Consider the following 15,181-nt stretch of genomic DNA (forward strand, 5'->3'; position numbering starts at 1 on the left):
CACTCCGAGCATCCGCCGGGTGAAACCATGAGTGAACCACGCCGGTGGGAACGTGCCCAGTTGCCGGCGGAGAATCAATGGCCCTCGACCGGCGCCGCATTGACCGCGAGTCCATTCTCAATGGCCCATTCTCCGGCCCGCTTCGAGCACGATTGCAGTGCGGAGGCTTGGAAAATCCCGGCCATGATCTCTCTTCAGTAAATAAAGGTCTCTGAAATGAGAGTATGAGGGTTGATGGGGTAGAAGTAGAGAATACATTTCCACCGTGGGGTATTCCAACACATAAGGACATTAAAAAAAATCCTGAGAATAGATAACTCAATAAGAGAGCAGAGAGCTTGACATGGATATTACCAAGCCAAATTTGACACTGAGTCACATATAAGGCAAGAGGATAAAAGAACACGAGAAAGCTGAGACTGAGAACGGAACCAGGAGGATAAAAGAGTGCCAGAAACAGCGAGACTGGGGACGGAACCAGGATGAAAGAGCACGAGAAACAGCGGGACTGGCAGCAGAACCAGGAGGATAAAAGAGCACGAGAAACAGCGAGACTGAGAGCTGAGTGCAAGCTTGGAGTTTGGAGCTCCTGAAGTGATGTCAGGATTCAAAAGTGACGTGGGGTTGGTGGAAGCAGCTGACTGGGCAAGTATAGTCAGGTAATTATTTCCTACTTTTATTGCTTATAGTTTGTATATTTTGTGGTACATCGTTTGTAAGGGCTATATTCTACAGAGTTCAGCCAGTTCTTTTAAACTGTCTTCATCTTTGTGAGAATGGAAATTCCAACCTCGCACATGTAGGTCGTCGTGAAGGGCAAAAGCAAAACAATTATTGTTTTACTCAGCAGTGGACATTCCTGGGAGATGCAACTCCAGAATGCTGACTGCTTCATGGATTTTTGGTGTTTCTAATGTGCTATCACATTAAGTCAGGTACAGCAGCGTAGTCTTTCATTTGGAGTCAGCTGCAGATTAATAATTGACTCAGGGGTCTCAACCTCAGAAGGAATTTTTCACCCACCACTTCTCTTTCAAAATCTGAAACTTCTCTAATTTTCCAGTACTTCCCTGCATATAACACACATGGGCTTTGCATCCTTATTTGCATTGGTACAATTTTCAAAACAATACCGCAAGAAATCATCTTCAACACCAATGGCACATAAATCCCCAGGGCCTGATAATGACCACTTAACAAAGTGGCCCTAGAAATAGTGGACGCATTGGTGGTCATCTTCCAAAGTTCTATGGACTGTGGAACAGTTCCTACAGATTGGAGGGTAGCTAATGTAATCCCACTATTTAAAAAGGGAGTGTAGAGAGAACCAGTCAGCCTGAAGTCATTAGTGGGGGAAAATGCTAGAATCCATTATAAAAGATTTAATAGCAGAGCACTCGGACAATGGCAGGATCGGACGGAGTCAGCATGGATTCACGAAAGGGAAATCATGATTTTAAAATCTACTGGCATTCTTTGAGGATGTAAGTAATAGAGTTGCCAAGTCGGAGCCAGTGGATGTGCTTTATTTGGACTTTCAGGAGGATTTTGACAAAGTCTCACATAAGAGATCAGCGTAGAAAATTAAAGTGCATGGGATCGGGGCTAGTGTATTGAGATGGATAGAAAACTGGTTGGCAGGCAGGAAACAGAATAGGAATAAACGGGTCTTTTTCCAAATGGCAGGCGTTAACTAGCGGTGTGTTGTCGGGATCAGTGCTAGGAACCAAGCTATTCACAATATATATTAATGATTTAGATGAGGGAGTTGAATGCATTGTCTTCAAATTTGCAGAAAGCACAAAGCTGGATGGGGGTTGGAGCAGTGAGGAGGATGCAGAGATGGTCCCGTGGGATTTGGACAAGTTGAGTGAGTGGGCAAATGCATGGCAGATGCAGTTTTATGTGAATAAATGTGAGGTTATCCACCTTGGTAGCAAAAACAGGATGGCAGATTGTTATCTGAATGGCTATAGATTGAGAGAGGGGAATGTACAATGGGACCTGCTGTCCTTGTACTCCAGTCACTGAAAGTAAGCATGGAGGTGTAGCAGGCAGTAAAAGAGGCAAATGGTACGTTGGCTTTCATAGCGATAGGATTTGAGTACAGGAGTAAAATGTTTTGCTGCAATTGTACAGGGCCTTGGTGGGACCACACACGGAACATTGTGCAGTTTTGGTTTCCTTATCTGAGGAAGGATGTTGTTGCTCTATAGGGTGTGCAGGAAAGGTTTACCAGACTGATTCCTGGGATGGCAGGACTGACGTATGAGTCGGTTAGGATTATATGAGAGGGGATCTCCTAGAAACGTGTAAAATTCTAACAGGACTAGACATGGTAGAAACAGGAAGGCTGTTTCCAATGGCAGGTGAATCCAGAACCAGGGGTTACAGTCTAAGATCATGGGATAAACAATTTAGTACTGAGATTTAGGACTCTCTCACCAGAGAGTGGTGAGCCAGTGAAATTCGCTACCACAGAAAGTAGTTGAGGCCAAGACGTTGCATGTTTCAAGAAGGAGTTGGATGATCAGCCATGATCATAATGAATGGCAAAGTGGGCTCGAAAGTCTGAATGACCTACTCCTGCTCCTATTTTCTATGTTTCATAGCAGGACAGGTGTTTATAAGCTTGGTCAAAAGGGTAGGTGTGAAGAAGTCTCTTAAAGGAGGAAAGAGAGGCTTAGGTAGGGAACTCGAGAGCTTGGGGCCTATGCAGCTTAAGACAGAGCTAATGGTGGAACGATTAAAATCTAGAAGAGCAAATTGGAGAGTCATAGTGGATAAAAATATTGGCCGGGATTCTCCATTGCGAGTCCGCCCCCCTACCGCTGCAAGCGGGGAGAATTTGGCCGCGCTGTTCGCGGATGGTGGGATTCTCTTCTCCCATAACCTGTCAATGGGATTTCCCGTTGAAACTACCCCGGGGCGCTAGGAAACCCCGGGCAGGTTATGTGCTGCCGGCTGCCAGCGAATGGTTGGAGAATCCCACAAGAGCTTTTCCAGCATTTTCGGCTTTTAATAATAATAATCTTTCTTATTGTCACAAGTAGGCTTACATTAACACTGCAATGAAGTTACTGTGAAAAGAACCTAGTCGCCACATTCGACGCCTGTTCGGCGGCACAGAGGGAGAATTCAGAATGTTTCAACGGGAAATCCTATTGACAAGTTGCGGTAGTAGAGAATCCCACTATCTGTTCGGGACTTGTTGGAGGAAGCTGGAGCACCCGGAGGAAACCCACGCAGACACAGGGAGAACGTGCAGATTCCGCAGACAGTGACCCAAGCCGGGAATCGAACCTGGGACCCTGGCGCTGTGAAGTGCTAACCACTATGCTTCAGATTTACGCAGTGGTTTGCGTTTATTTTAGTTCACCCCGGTGTATTCTTCAAATCAACATCACCAAGAACAAGTTTTTTTTAAATTTAGAGTACCCAATTCTTTTTTCCCCAATTAAGGGGCAATTTAGCGTGGCCAATCTGCCTACCCTGCACATCTTTTTGGGTTGTGGGGGTGAGACCCACGCAGACACGAGGAGAATGTGCAAACTGCACATGGACAGTGACCCGGAGCCGTGATTGAACCCCAGTCCTCGGCGCCGTGAGACAGCAGTGCTAACCACTGCACCGCCGTGCCACCCTACACCAAGAACAAGATTACCTGGTCATTATCGCATGGCTGTTTGTGAGCTTGCTGTGCAGATTGGCTGCCACATTCCTTACATTACAACAGTGAATAGACTGCAGAAGTACGTAATTGCCTGAAAGGATGTTTTGTGACATTCTGCAATCGTGAAAGGTGCTACATGAATGTAAGCCTTTCGGTTAAGATCAGCACTAATACATTCAATGAGAAATTAAGAAGGAACGTCTTTACTTAGAAAGTTATTGGAATTTGGAGCCTGCTGCCACATTAAGTAGTTGACCTGACCAACATTCAAGGGGAAGCTAGGTAAGTATAACGGAGCAAGAAATAGAAGGTGATCGGCAGATTGCCTGGTTATATGCCGACGGTTCTATGCAAAACCATGCTGACTATGACTTTGCTCTTCTTCTGTATATTTCATATTCTTTTCATCAGGCAGAAATATTTTAGTTTAGTTGTTACCTTTTCAAATGGAAAGGTTTGCAGAAATAGAAGGACTGTGTTGTATACTCCCATTGCAAATTCCAGAAAGGAGGATGAAAGACTTCTCAGTTAGACAGATTTACAACTCCGAAATTAATAACTGACACCGATGACAATGTGAACAAAACTGACTCGCACTTCCCCAACTTACTGCTTCAATTGTCAGGTTACCGTGGAAGCTGCTGGGTATATTATATTTGAATCGTCATGGAAAACAAAGCTGGTCATTAAATTACCAAACTCTCGAGGCAGTACACAGCCGTCAACTTCAAAACATAAAACAAGTGTTTTCAGAAAACTTGAACCAACAGCACTGATGGCTAAATGTTTCGAATTACCTTTTAGACCGTCGCAGCCTGGCTCTACTTAGAAAATGAGGCATTGAGATGTTCGAGAGAACAGACCACAAGCTTGAGTCAGACATGATCCAAAAGTGAACGCTCGGAATACTTTCAAAAACGGACAGGTCCTCCACGTTCAAAGCGAAGACGTGCACTCTAAATCATGAGGGGAAAGCATCATCAGTCAGGCTGTGAGATCAGTCGAAAGCGGCTCCTTTTTAACGCTTGCCACAAAACTGCAGTCCGACTCAAACAACAAGCTTTGACATACTGCACCGTCTACATTAAAAAAAACTCTGTGCCTCTCAGTTCGCTTATTACTGCTATTTTACATCTGAAAGATTCTGCAGCCTTCTCTAGTTACACCCTGTGCACTGTCAGAGACAGCAGCGAGCACAGCACAATTCCATTCTGCATTATTTTGGTGTTTAGTTGCGACACTAAGGTAAATCATCTATTTGGAAACTACCATTCTGTGAAATTGGGAGGGAAGTATTTACCACAATAGACTAACCAAAAACAAAAGTTGGAAATCTTGCTACTGCATTTGGCTTTATTCTATCTTTTTACTATTTTAAGTTATGCATGGAATCCATATTAATCATGCAAAGATAAATATCTGGAACTTTTAATAAAGATTCTCCTCCCTCCCCATCTCCTCTATAGAAGCAATCTCTTGATCCTTTCTGTGTGCAATTCTTACCTACGAGCAGGTAAAGATAATTACTTTCAAAAAGAGCAGTCCAGCAGGACAGGGTTCTAGATCCAAATACAATGCTGGACACCAAAAGCGATTATATAGTTATACAATATTTAGATACATAGATATCTCTCGCTATCTCCATGCGTATTAAAAATAAATAAACAAATCACCTCTCTCTCTCACATAAATAGGAGCTTCCAAGTGAGACAGGTCTCAGCTGAGCCCAGGAGGCAGCACTGAGAATGACTAATCGCATGTGGCAGGGAGAGGGTGGGGGACGGGGAGAAGGATAATTGCCCAACCAATGGGATCATTTCCTCTGTGCAAATCAAGTAGGCGAGGGCCAGAATATTTACCAAGCCACAGAAGACGTGCTAGCTGGCTTTCAACACCCACATGGCATCCTGATGTACTTTGTGTGGGGCAACTTCTTTTTAATATTCTGCCATTTATGATGTGCTCAGCCTGGAGTGGGCATAAGAGACGTTCTATCTAAATTGGAATTCTCGGGGGTGGGGGTGCGGTGGGTAGAGGCTTGTTAAGTGTGTGTGTGTGTGTCCAGGAATATGGTGAAACAGTCACAACTAACTTCTCAAAAACTACTTGTGATGTAAGCATTCACAAAATTCAACAGAACAGGAAAACGGTCAAAGAGCACGCCTGAGAAATAGAATTTACACTGTCGAGGTTTCACTGTAGCTCAGGGAGAACAAAATTGTCCCCAAGTCCAAACTATGGAATTCTGCAACAATTATTGAAAAATACCAATGGGGGAGCGGCACGTGGCGCAGTGGTTTAGCACTGGGACTACGACGCTGAGGATCCAGATTTGAATCCCGGCCCTGGGTCACTGTCCGTGTGGAGTTTGCACATTCTACCCGTGTCTGTGTGGGGTTCCCCAAAGATGTGAAGGTTAGGTGGATTGGCCACGCTAAATTGTCCCTTAATTGGAAAAACAAAATAATTGGGTACTCTTAAATGTATTTTAAAAAAGAAGCAAAAAGAAAAATACCAATGGGGTTGTTTTTCGAGCATCACAATATTTCTCAAATGAAGAGACACAAGATGCACAATGGAATGCCAAAGAAACCAATAGTCATAGGGTCTTTAGCACCGAAAGATGCCCTTTGGCCCATCGTGTCTGTGCCAGCCACCAAGCTCCTATCTATTCTAATCCCATTTTATAACACTTGGTCCGTAGCCTTGTATGCTATGATGTTTCATGTGCTCATCTAAATATTTATTTAATATTGTGAGGGTTCCCGTCTTTACCACCCTTTCAAACGGAGTTCCAGATTTCCACTACCCTCTGGATGAAAACATTTTCCCTCAAATCCCCTGCCCATTACCTTAAATCTATGCCCCTGGCTGTTGACCCCTCTATAAGGGGAAACGTTTATTCGATCTACCCTATGTCCTTCATAATTTTGTACACCTCAATCAGGCCTCCTCAGCCTTTTCTACTCTAAGGAGAACAATCTCAACCTAACCAGGCTCTCTTCATAGCTGAAAATTCTGGGGCTGGTTCAGCACAGTGGGCTAAATAGCTGGCATGCAATGCAGAACAAGGCCAGCAGCGTGGGTTTAATTCCGTACCGGCCTCCCCAAACAGGCGCCGAAATGTGGCGACTAGGGGCTTTTCACAGTAACATAATTGAAGCCTACTTATTATTATTATAAATTGCATTCAATTTACTTCTAGATCATTATGTACACTACAAACAGCAAGGACCCAGCACTCATCCCTGTGGAACAGCATCGGACACAGGCTTCCAGTCACCAAAACAACCTTCGACCATCGCTCTCTGCCTCCTGCCACTAAGCCAGTTTTTGATCCAATTTTCCACATTGCCCTGGATCCCATGGGCTCTTACCTTCTTGATCAGTCCTCCCATGCAGGACCTTGTAAAAAGCCTTACTGAAGTCCATGTAGACGGCATCAACTGTACTGCCCTTATCTACACACCTGGTCACCTCCTCGAAAAATTCACTCAAATTTGTTTGACATGATCTCCCCCAGACACAGCCTTGCTGACTATCCCTGATTAATTCTTGCCTCTCCGAGTGGAGATCAATTTTGTACCTCAGAGATTTTCCAATAGTTTCCCTACCACTGACGTTAGACTCACTGGCCTGTAATTACCTGGTTTTTCCCTCACTTCTTGTATATCCTCCAGTCCTCGAGCACCTCTCCTGTGGTCAGAGGGGATTTGAAAATTAGCGTCAAACCCCCTGCAATCTCCGCTGCCACACACAGCAGTCTGGGATACATCTCATCTGGGCCTGGGAATTTAGCCACTCTTAAGCCCACTAAAACTGCTAATACTGCCTCCCTCCCAATGCTAATCTGTTCAATTATATCACAGTCCCTTCCCTGATTTTTATATCTGCACCATCCTTCTCCATAGTGAACGCAGATGCAAAATATTAATTTATCACACCTACATCTTTTGGCTCCATACATAGATTGCTAATTTGGTCCCTCATGGCCCCTACTCTTTCCCTGGTTACACTTTTGCCCTTAATGCACTTATAAAACAGCTTTATTTTTCCCGCCAGTGTTTTTTCATACCTTCTCTTCACTCTCTTAATTTCTTTTAAAAACCTCCCTGCAGTTTCTGTACCCCTCTTAAGCATACACAGTTTTGAGCCCCAGTATCTGCCATACGCCTCCCTTCTTTCCTTATCCAATCCTGTACATCCCTGGACATTCAGGGTTCTCTGGACATGTTGGTCTCACCCTTTACCTTTACAGGAACATGTGTTAAGTAATGGGTTAAGAGATATTGCAATTAGTTGTCTCATTTATGTTAAGTGTTCAATGATTGACACTGATATGTAAAGGGGCTTCAGGTGGACTCTGGAGCTTGTGATGATCTGTAGAGTTCTGTGCAGAGTGAGTTTGAACCATTAAAGGTGTGTTGGTGAAAAAGGAGCTGAACTCTTGCCTCTTCATACCACATCATCTAGTACATGTTAACAATGGTAGCAGAGAATGGTTGCTGTGTAAATGTGAAGGCTTGAAAGATACAATTTTTCCAGATCAAACCAAGGTGAAAAAAAAAGAAAAAGGGAAACATGGCTGAACCCAGGACAAAGATGGCTGGTTATGATTATCCTCCCCTATTTTCTGAAAGGGAATCATACAACCAATGAAGAAGTGCAGTAGTTATGTGGACTAAGGTGACTGCTTTAGGAAAGAGAAAACAAGGTATGGCATTGGCTCTTTCTTTACCATATGGCAGTAAAATCCGAAGCAAAGTGCTTTCTGAGCTGGAGTTGGAAGAGTTAGACTCAGAAGAAGGTCTGGCGACTTTATTACTTTATATGGACAAGATTTATAAGAAAGGTGACTTATTAAGTGCGTATGAAGCATGGTCGGATTTTGATAAGTTCCGGAAAATGGAGGATTTATCTATGGAAGACTATATAATGGAATTTGGCAGAAAAGGCTGCAGAAACACAGGCTGGAATTTCCACAGTCTTTCTTGGCATTTAAATTACTTGACTGTGCTACAGTGAGCAACATGGATAGGCTCCTGGATTTGACAGGAGTTCAGTTTACAGATAACGATACCTTATTCGAACAGATGACAACAGCTTTTAAAAAATTTTTGGGGAAACATTCGATTCCAATGGCTCTGATGACCCAAATAGGTCAGCCTGCTATAAGGTAGAATATGGAAGATACACTACTAACAGGATGGCGAAATCGTACGGCTACGAACAGGCCTCAAGACTATAAAAGAAGACTGAGACAAGGAAATTATGAAGACAGAAACTCAGTTAGAACCTACAATAGGAGGATGAACCCCAGAAATGCACGGGGCATGATAAATCGATGTTTTCGATGTGACTCTCAATACCATTATGCTTTCAACTGTCCAACTCGTTATGATAGAGTATTTGAAGCGACACATGACACGGAAGAGTCAGAAGATGAAAAAGATAGTGACCAGAAAGAAGGCATTCTCCTATTAACAAGCTGTTTTACGCCAGTAATGAGGGTGTTGGTTGCAGAATCTTTTAACTGTGCTGTATTGGACAGTGGCTGCACATCTACTGTGTGTGGGATTGACTGGTTAAAATGTTATCTGGACTCATTGAATGCTGAAAATCATAACAAGGTTAAGGAATTTAAAAGTTCCACAAGTTTCAGGTTTGGGGATGATAATACTCTGAAGTCGCTGAAAAGAGTGGTGATCCCTTGCAATATTGCTGGAGTGAATCATTTTATTAGCACAGATGTTGTATCAAGTGAGGTAATACCTTTGCTTCTGAGCAAACCGTCGATGAAGAAAGCACACATGAAGCTGGATATGGAACAGGATAAGGCAACAGTTTTTGGAAAGACGGTGGACTTACAATTTACACAGTCGGGACATTATTGTATTCCATTATTGACAAATAATGTTTCAAGTAGAGTGGTTAAGGATGTATTAATGACAGTTGATAATGCGACTTTAGCTGGTAAAAAGCTTATTGTAGTAAAACTGCATAGGCAATTTGCACATCCGTCTCCTCGGAGGCTGAAAAATTTATTAAAGGATGCAGGGGTAAGGGATGATGACTATTCTAAGCTGATAGAACAGGTTAGTGATCGCTGTGAAGTTTGCAGGAAGTACAGAAGGACACCAGCACGACCGATAGTAACCCTACCTTTGGCCAGGGATTTTAATGACATTGTGGCCATGGACCTTAAGATCTGGGATAAAGCAAATAATATATTTCTTTTGCATTTTGTACATTTAGCTACCAGATTTAGTCAATCAACGATTGTACGAAGTAAAGAAAAGAGAGTAATTCTGGACAAAATTGTGGAAAAATGGATCGGGACAGGAATGGGTCCACCAGCAAAATTTTTTACGGACAATGGGGGAGAATTTGCTAATGATGAGTTTAGGGATATGTGTCAAAACATGAATATCAGAGTTATGAACACGGCTGCCGAAAGCCCGTTTAGTAATGGTGTCTGCAAAAGAAATCATGCTGTTATCGATGACATGCTTCGGAAAATTTTGGGAGATCGACCAAACTGCACGCTAAATTCAGCTTTAGCATGGGCGGTACATGCAAAGAATTCATTGCAGATGGTTGGGGGCTATAGTCCTTATCAATTAGTGTTTGGTAGAAATCCTAAAATTCCCTCCATTTTGGATGACCAGCCTCCAGCTTGGGAAGGGACTACAATTAGCTCAGGTTTTGCTGAACATTTAAACGTGTTACATAGCAGTAGAAAAGCTTTTTTGGAAGCAGAAGTCTCTGAAAGAATTCGCAGAGCTTTAAGACATAATGTACGGCCATCAGATGCCGTTTTTCAACAAGGAGAAATGGTATACTAGAAGAGAGACAATTCTAATGAATGGAAAGGCCTAGGAAAGATTATAGGCATAGATGGCAAAACATTTATTTTGAAACATGGTAATCAAACTGTTAGGGTACATTCATCAAGGATAATGGGTACCGATTACAAATTTTCAAATTTAGACAGAGCAGACAGACAAGACGAGGAACCAGAGTCATCTGGTACGCATGTGTTACAGAACTATGAGGACCAGTTAACTGATATAGACAGGGTTTCTGTAGAGGAACACGATACTTCTGATAAATTAGATCAGGCCATTTTTCCAAAAGGGCAACTGCCAAAGGTTGGTACAAAAGTGACATACTTGCCTGAAGGGTATAGTCAATGGAAGGATGCAACTGTTATTAGTAGAGCAGGGAAGGCCACTGGAAAGTATAAACATTGGTTGAATGTACAGCATTCATGGGAGGAAGTTAAGACAATGGATTGGGAAAACGAAGTTCAAAAATGGAGGGCACAGAAACGCAGTGCTAGTTCAGATAGTACATCGGATAGTGAACAGATTCACAGGAAATGGGCGAGAACTATTGAAAGGACATCCCGCTACAGAAGAGAAAGATCAAGCAGTAGCAGTACAGAACGAGATACCAGGCAGGAAAGGGGACGTAGTTTATCAAGATCTCGGAACAGGAGTAAGACTACGGATACTAATAGAAGTAGAGGCCCACATGCACGTGAGATTTTGGTGGCTTCAAATAAATTAGATGAAAAAGTTATCAAAGATGCTAAACAGCAAGAATTGCATAGTTGGAGTGAATTTGGGGTATACACGGAAATACCGGATAGGGGACAAAAAGCTCTATCCCACAGATGGATTTGTACAGAAAAGGTTCTTCCAGATGGAACTTATAAGGCAAAGGCCAGGCTTGTGGCAAGGAGATTTGAAGAAAACTTAGACGATCAGGACTTAAGGGTAGATTCACCGACAGCAGGAAAGGTTATTTTAAAGATCTTCTTGGCTCTATTAGCCACAAAGGCATGGGACTGCAAATCTATAGATATAAAAGCTGCCTTTTTGCAGGGGCATCAGCTCCAGAGAGACATTTTTCTCCGTTCTCCTAAAGAAGCAGCTAACACAGAAGGGAAGTTGAAAAAATGTGTATATGGATTAAATGATGCATCTAGAGTGTGGTACTTTTCGGTGAGGTCAGTCTTGTTAAAGTTAGGCTGTTGCCAGTTGAAAGCAGATCCTGCAATCTTTTACTGGCACTATAAAGGAAATCTTGCTGGCATCTTCATGATGCATGTCGATGATTTTTTGTGGGTAGGACTAGTGATTTTGAAGCTATTGTAATCTCTGGTTTGAGGAAAGAATTCAGGGTTGGAAGTCAGGCTTCCAGTGCATTTAAATATATTGGTTTGGAAATCGGACAGACTCAGTTAGGGGCAACTTTACGTCAGCAATCTTACTTGGAAAGCATCAGTCCAATAGCAATTAGTCGTGGCCGGGTTTCACAAAAAGACGCAATGGTTTCGAAGATAGAAAAAGAGCAACTGCGAAGTTTAATTGGGCAACTGAACTGGTTAGGTAGACAGACTAGACCGGACGTGAGTTTTGATGTTTTAGAGTTGAGTACAAAGGTGAATGATCCCAAAGTGGAAGACATAATAAGAGCAAATAAAGCGTTGGCCAAACTAAAAATGCAGGAGTGTGTTTTGAAGTTCCCTGTTTTAGGTGATCCTAGGCATTTGAAACTCATAGATTATAGTGATGCGTCCTATGCAAATTTATGTGATGGAGTTTCAAGCGCAGGAGGTTTTATAATTTTTCTTTTGGGGAACAATGGTAAATGTTGCCCTCTTGTGTGGGAAACAAAGAAAATAAGGAGAGTGGTCAAAAGCACTTTGGCTGCTGAGACATTAAGCTTAGTGGAAGCGGTGGATATGGCCTTTTATATAAGTAAGATATTGACAGAAATTTTTGGATTAGAGGATTTAGGTAATATACCTATTGACTGTCACATTGACAATACATCTCTGTGGGAAAATGTGCACTCTACAAAAAGTGTCAATGAAAAGAGGTTACGGATAGACATCGCAAGTTTAAAGCTGATGTTCGACAGAGGGGAAATAACAAAAATTAAATGGGTTGACAGTAGCTATCAACTGTCAGACTGTTTCACGAAAAGAGGGGCTAGTTCACAGAAACTTTTAGATATCCTGAATGAAGGGCGCCTGTTTCTGTGAATGGTTTTTTTTCTTCTACTTTAAAAAAAAGGGGGAATCAGGTGTGTTTTAGTTTCTTGAAATTTTAGTTTCTTGAAATTTTGTTTTTACCTAATTGTTTTTTTTCTCCAAGGAAGGGGAGACTTTAAATAATGGGTTAACAGATATTGCAATTAGTTGTCTCATTTATGTTAAGTGTTCAATGATTGATACTGATATGTAAAGGGGCTTCAGGTGGACTCTGGAGCTTGTGATGATCTGTAGAGTTCTGTGCAGAGTGAGTTTGAACCATTAAAGGTGTGTTGGTGAAAAAGGAGCTGAACTCTTGCCTCTTCATACCACAGCAGCTAGTACATGTTAATAACATGTTTATTTCCATTTTGAATGACTCCCACTGTTCTGATGTGGATTTTCAGATGTTGATCCCAGTCCACTTTGGTCAGATCCTGTCATATAAAAATCGGCCTTGCTCCAATTCTGAACACTTATTTCGAGTCTACCTTGCCTGTTTTCATAACTACTTTAAATCTTACCAAGTTATGGTCACTATCACCAAAGTGCTCCCCCACTGACTCTTCTACCACTTACCCGGCTTAATTCCCTAAAAGTAGATCCAGCATCACCCCCCCCCCCCCCCCCCCCCGCCCCCTCTCTTGTAGGACTTCCTATATGCTGGCACAAAAAACTCTCCTGGATGCACTGTAAGAGTTCTTTTACACTTTGACTATCCCTTTTAATATTGGGCAAGTTGAAATTCCTGACTATTTTTACCTTATTATTTTTATACTTCTTGGAGATTTGCCTTTTATTCGGCTATTCCACCTCTCCCAGACTGTTTGGGGGCTTATAACATAGAACACACAGTGCAGAAGGGGGCCATTCGGCCCATCGATTCTGCACCAACCCACTTAAGCCCTCACTTCTGTCCTATCCCCGTAACCCAATAACCCCATCTAACCTTTTTGGACACCAAGAGCAATTTATCATGGCCAATCCACCTTGTAGCCACCTGGGGTGGCCACGTCCCGATTTCAAAATGGACACTCGCGAAGAGTAAAAGGGAAAATTGGACAGTGCTAAGAAAACAAGCAGGTACAACGTTTGCCTGTGGATTGGAATTTGCAGCTCCCAGACAAAACCGATACTACAAGCCATTAGCATAGTAATGAGCTATCTCCGGGGACAAAAGAGAAACATTTAAGCAATCGGTACCAGGGCAGACTCCCCAGCGCCAGTGGAAACTAAAACAAAGGCAGGCCAACGGTCACCTAGGACCCGCCCAGTGATCAAGCAATGACCCCTTTATTGGATAAATCAATACAAATGATTAGGACATGGTCCAATTAATTGGGGCCAAGTTCAGGAACCACCCAAAAGAGCGCGAAGCCCCTTTGGGGTATAAAGAGGAGTCACCAAAGACAGATCGCTCTCTTCTTCTTCACCTTCACCTTGGCCTTGCGTCTCAGCGACGAGAGATCCGCCAAGCACCAGCCAAGTAAGTCTAAGGTCAACGCACGCTACGAGATAGGCGCTCCTAGCTACTATTCGATACCAGTTCGATGCCAGCAGCCTCAGAACCTGACAACGGCCATTGTTCCTTTGACTGAGTGGGCACCCAAAGCTAAGTATAGGCTTTTAGTAGTAGTTGTAGCTTAGTGAGTAGAGTTTGCGCACGAGTAATAATTGACTGTGTGTGTAAATAAATGAGCATTGATTTCAAACTTACTAACTGGTGTATCGAGTCTTTGATCAATATTCGGTTTTGAACCTTGCGGCGGTATCGAAAGGATACCTGGCGACTCTTGAGCTAATGTAATTAAAACAGAGAAAATTAAGGAGAGAGCATAACGAGCAACAACCTAATCTGCACGTCTTTGAACTGTGGGAGGAAACCGGAGCACCGGTTACAGTACACTCACAGCAAAATTATTGTCCCCTTTTTGTTTTTTACGTTCCATCTATAAGGCCTCAAATGAGTTACGATAGGTACAACAACAACCATATCCCACAATTACTATTGTGGTTTGAAAAAACCACTTAAAAATGACCAGAGACAAGTGCTGGTTCAAGTACAACACAGAACCAGCTGCATTGCTAAACCATAGCTGTTTCAGATCATGTGAATCAAAGCATGCAGTTTTAAAAGAGATATTTTATTCTGCACTAAAAGATGCAAGAATGATGGGAGATTCAGGTACAGGCTTGTATTTATTACAGTTTAATATTTATTGTATTATTTCTGTTAGCTTGAATGGCCTGCTCATGCTCCAAGTCCCATGTTCCTTTTCACAGTAACTTAATTGCAGTGTTAATGGAAGCCTACTTGTGACACGAATAAAGATATTATATTATGGCTTTCAGAATTAAGAAAGGATTTGACAGGTGGCGGTATGGCGACGCAGTAGTTAACACTGCTGTTTCACAGCACTGAGGACCCAGGTTCGATCCTGGCCCTGGGTCACTGTCCATGTGGA

At 42.6% G+C, this 15,181-nt stretch overlaps 1 protein-coding gene across 15 annotated transcripts in view; it reads right to left on the reverse strand.

Moving 5' to 3' along the window:
• Positions 1 to 15,181, reverse strand: part of LOC119970652 (microtubule-associated serine/threonine-protein kinase 4-like) — a 588,463-nt gene that overhangs the window by 216,658 nt on the left and 356,624 nt on the right. For 2 of the 15 annotated variants that reach the window (XM_038805616.1, XM_038805613.1), the window contains exon 1: positions 4,471 to 4,873. The exons of 12 other annotated variants lie outside the window; for them this stretch is intronic. In XM_038805616.1, coding sequence (XP_038661544.1) covers positions 4,471 to 4,556 — 86 coding nt within the window. In that variant the 5' untranslated portion in view covers positions 4,557 to 4,873. Of the gene's footprint in view, positions 1 to 4,470; positions 4,874 to 5,346; positions 5,398 to 15,181 lie in introns of those variants that run through there. One more of the 15 variants, XM_038805612.1, reaches the window with a different exon arrangement.

Source organism: Scyliorhinus canicula, chromosome 8 (genome assembly GCF_902713615.1).
Source record: "Scyliorhinus canicula chromosome 8, sScyCan1.1, whole genome shotgun sequence".
In the NCBI taxonomy this organism is placed as follows: Eukaryota; Metazoa; Chordata; class Chondrichthyes; order Carcharhiniformes; family Scyliorhinidae; genus Scyliorhinus; species Scyliorhinus canicula.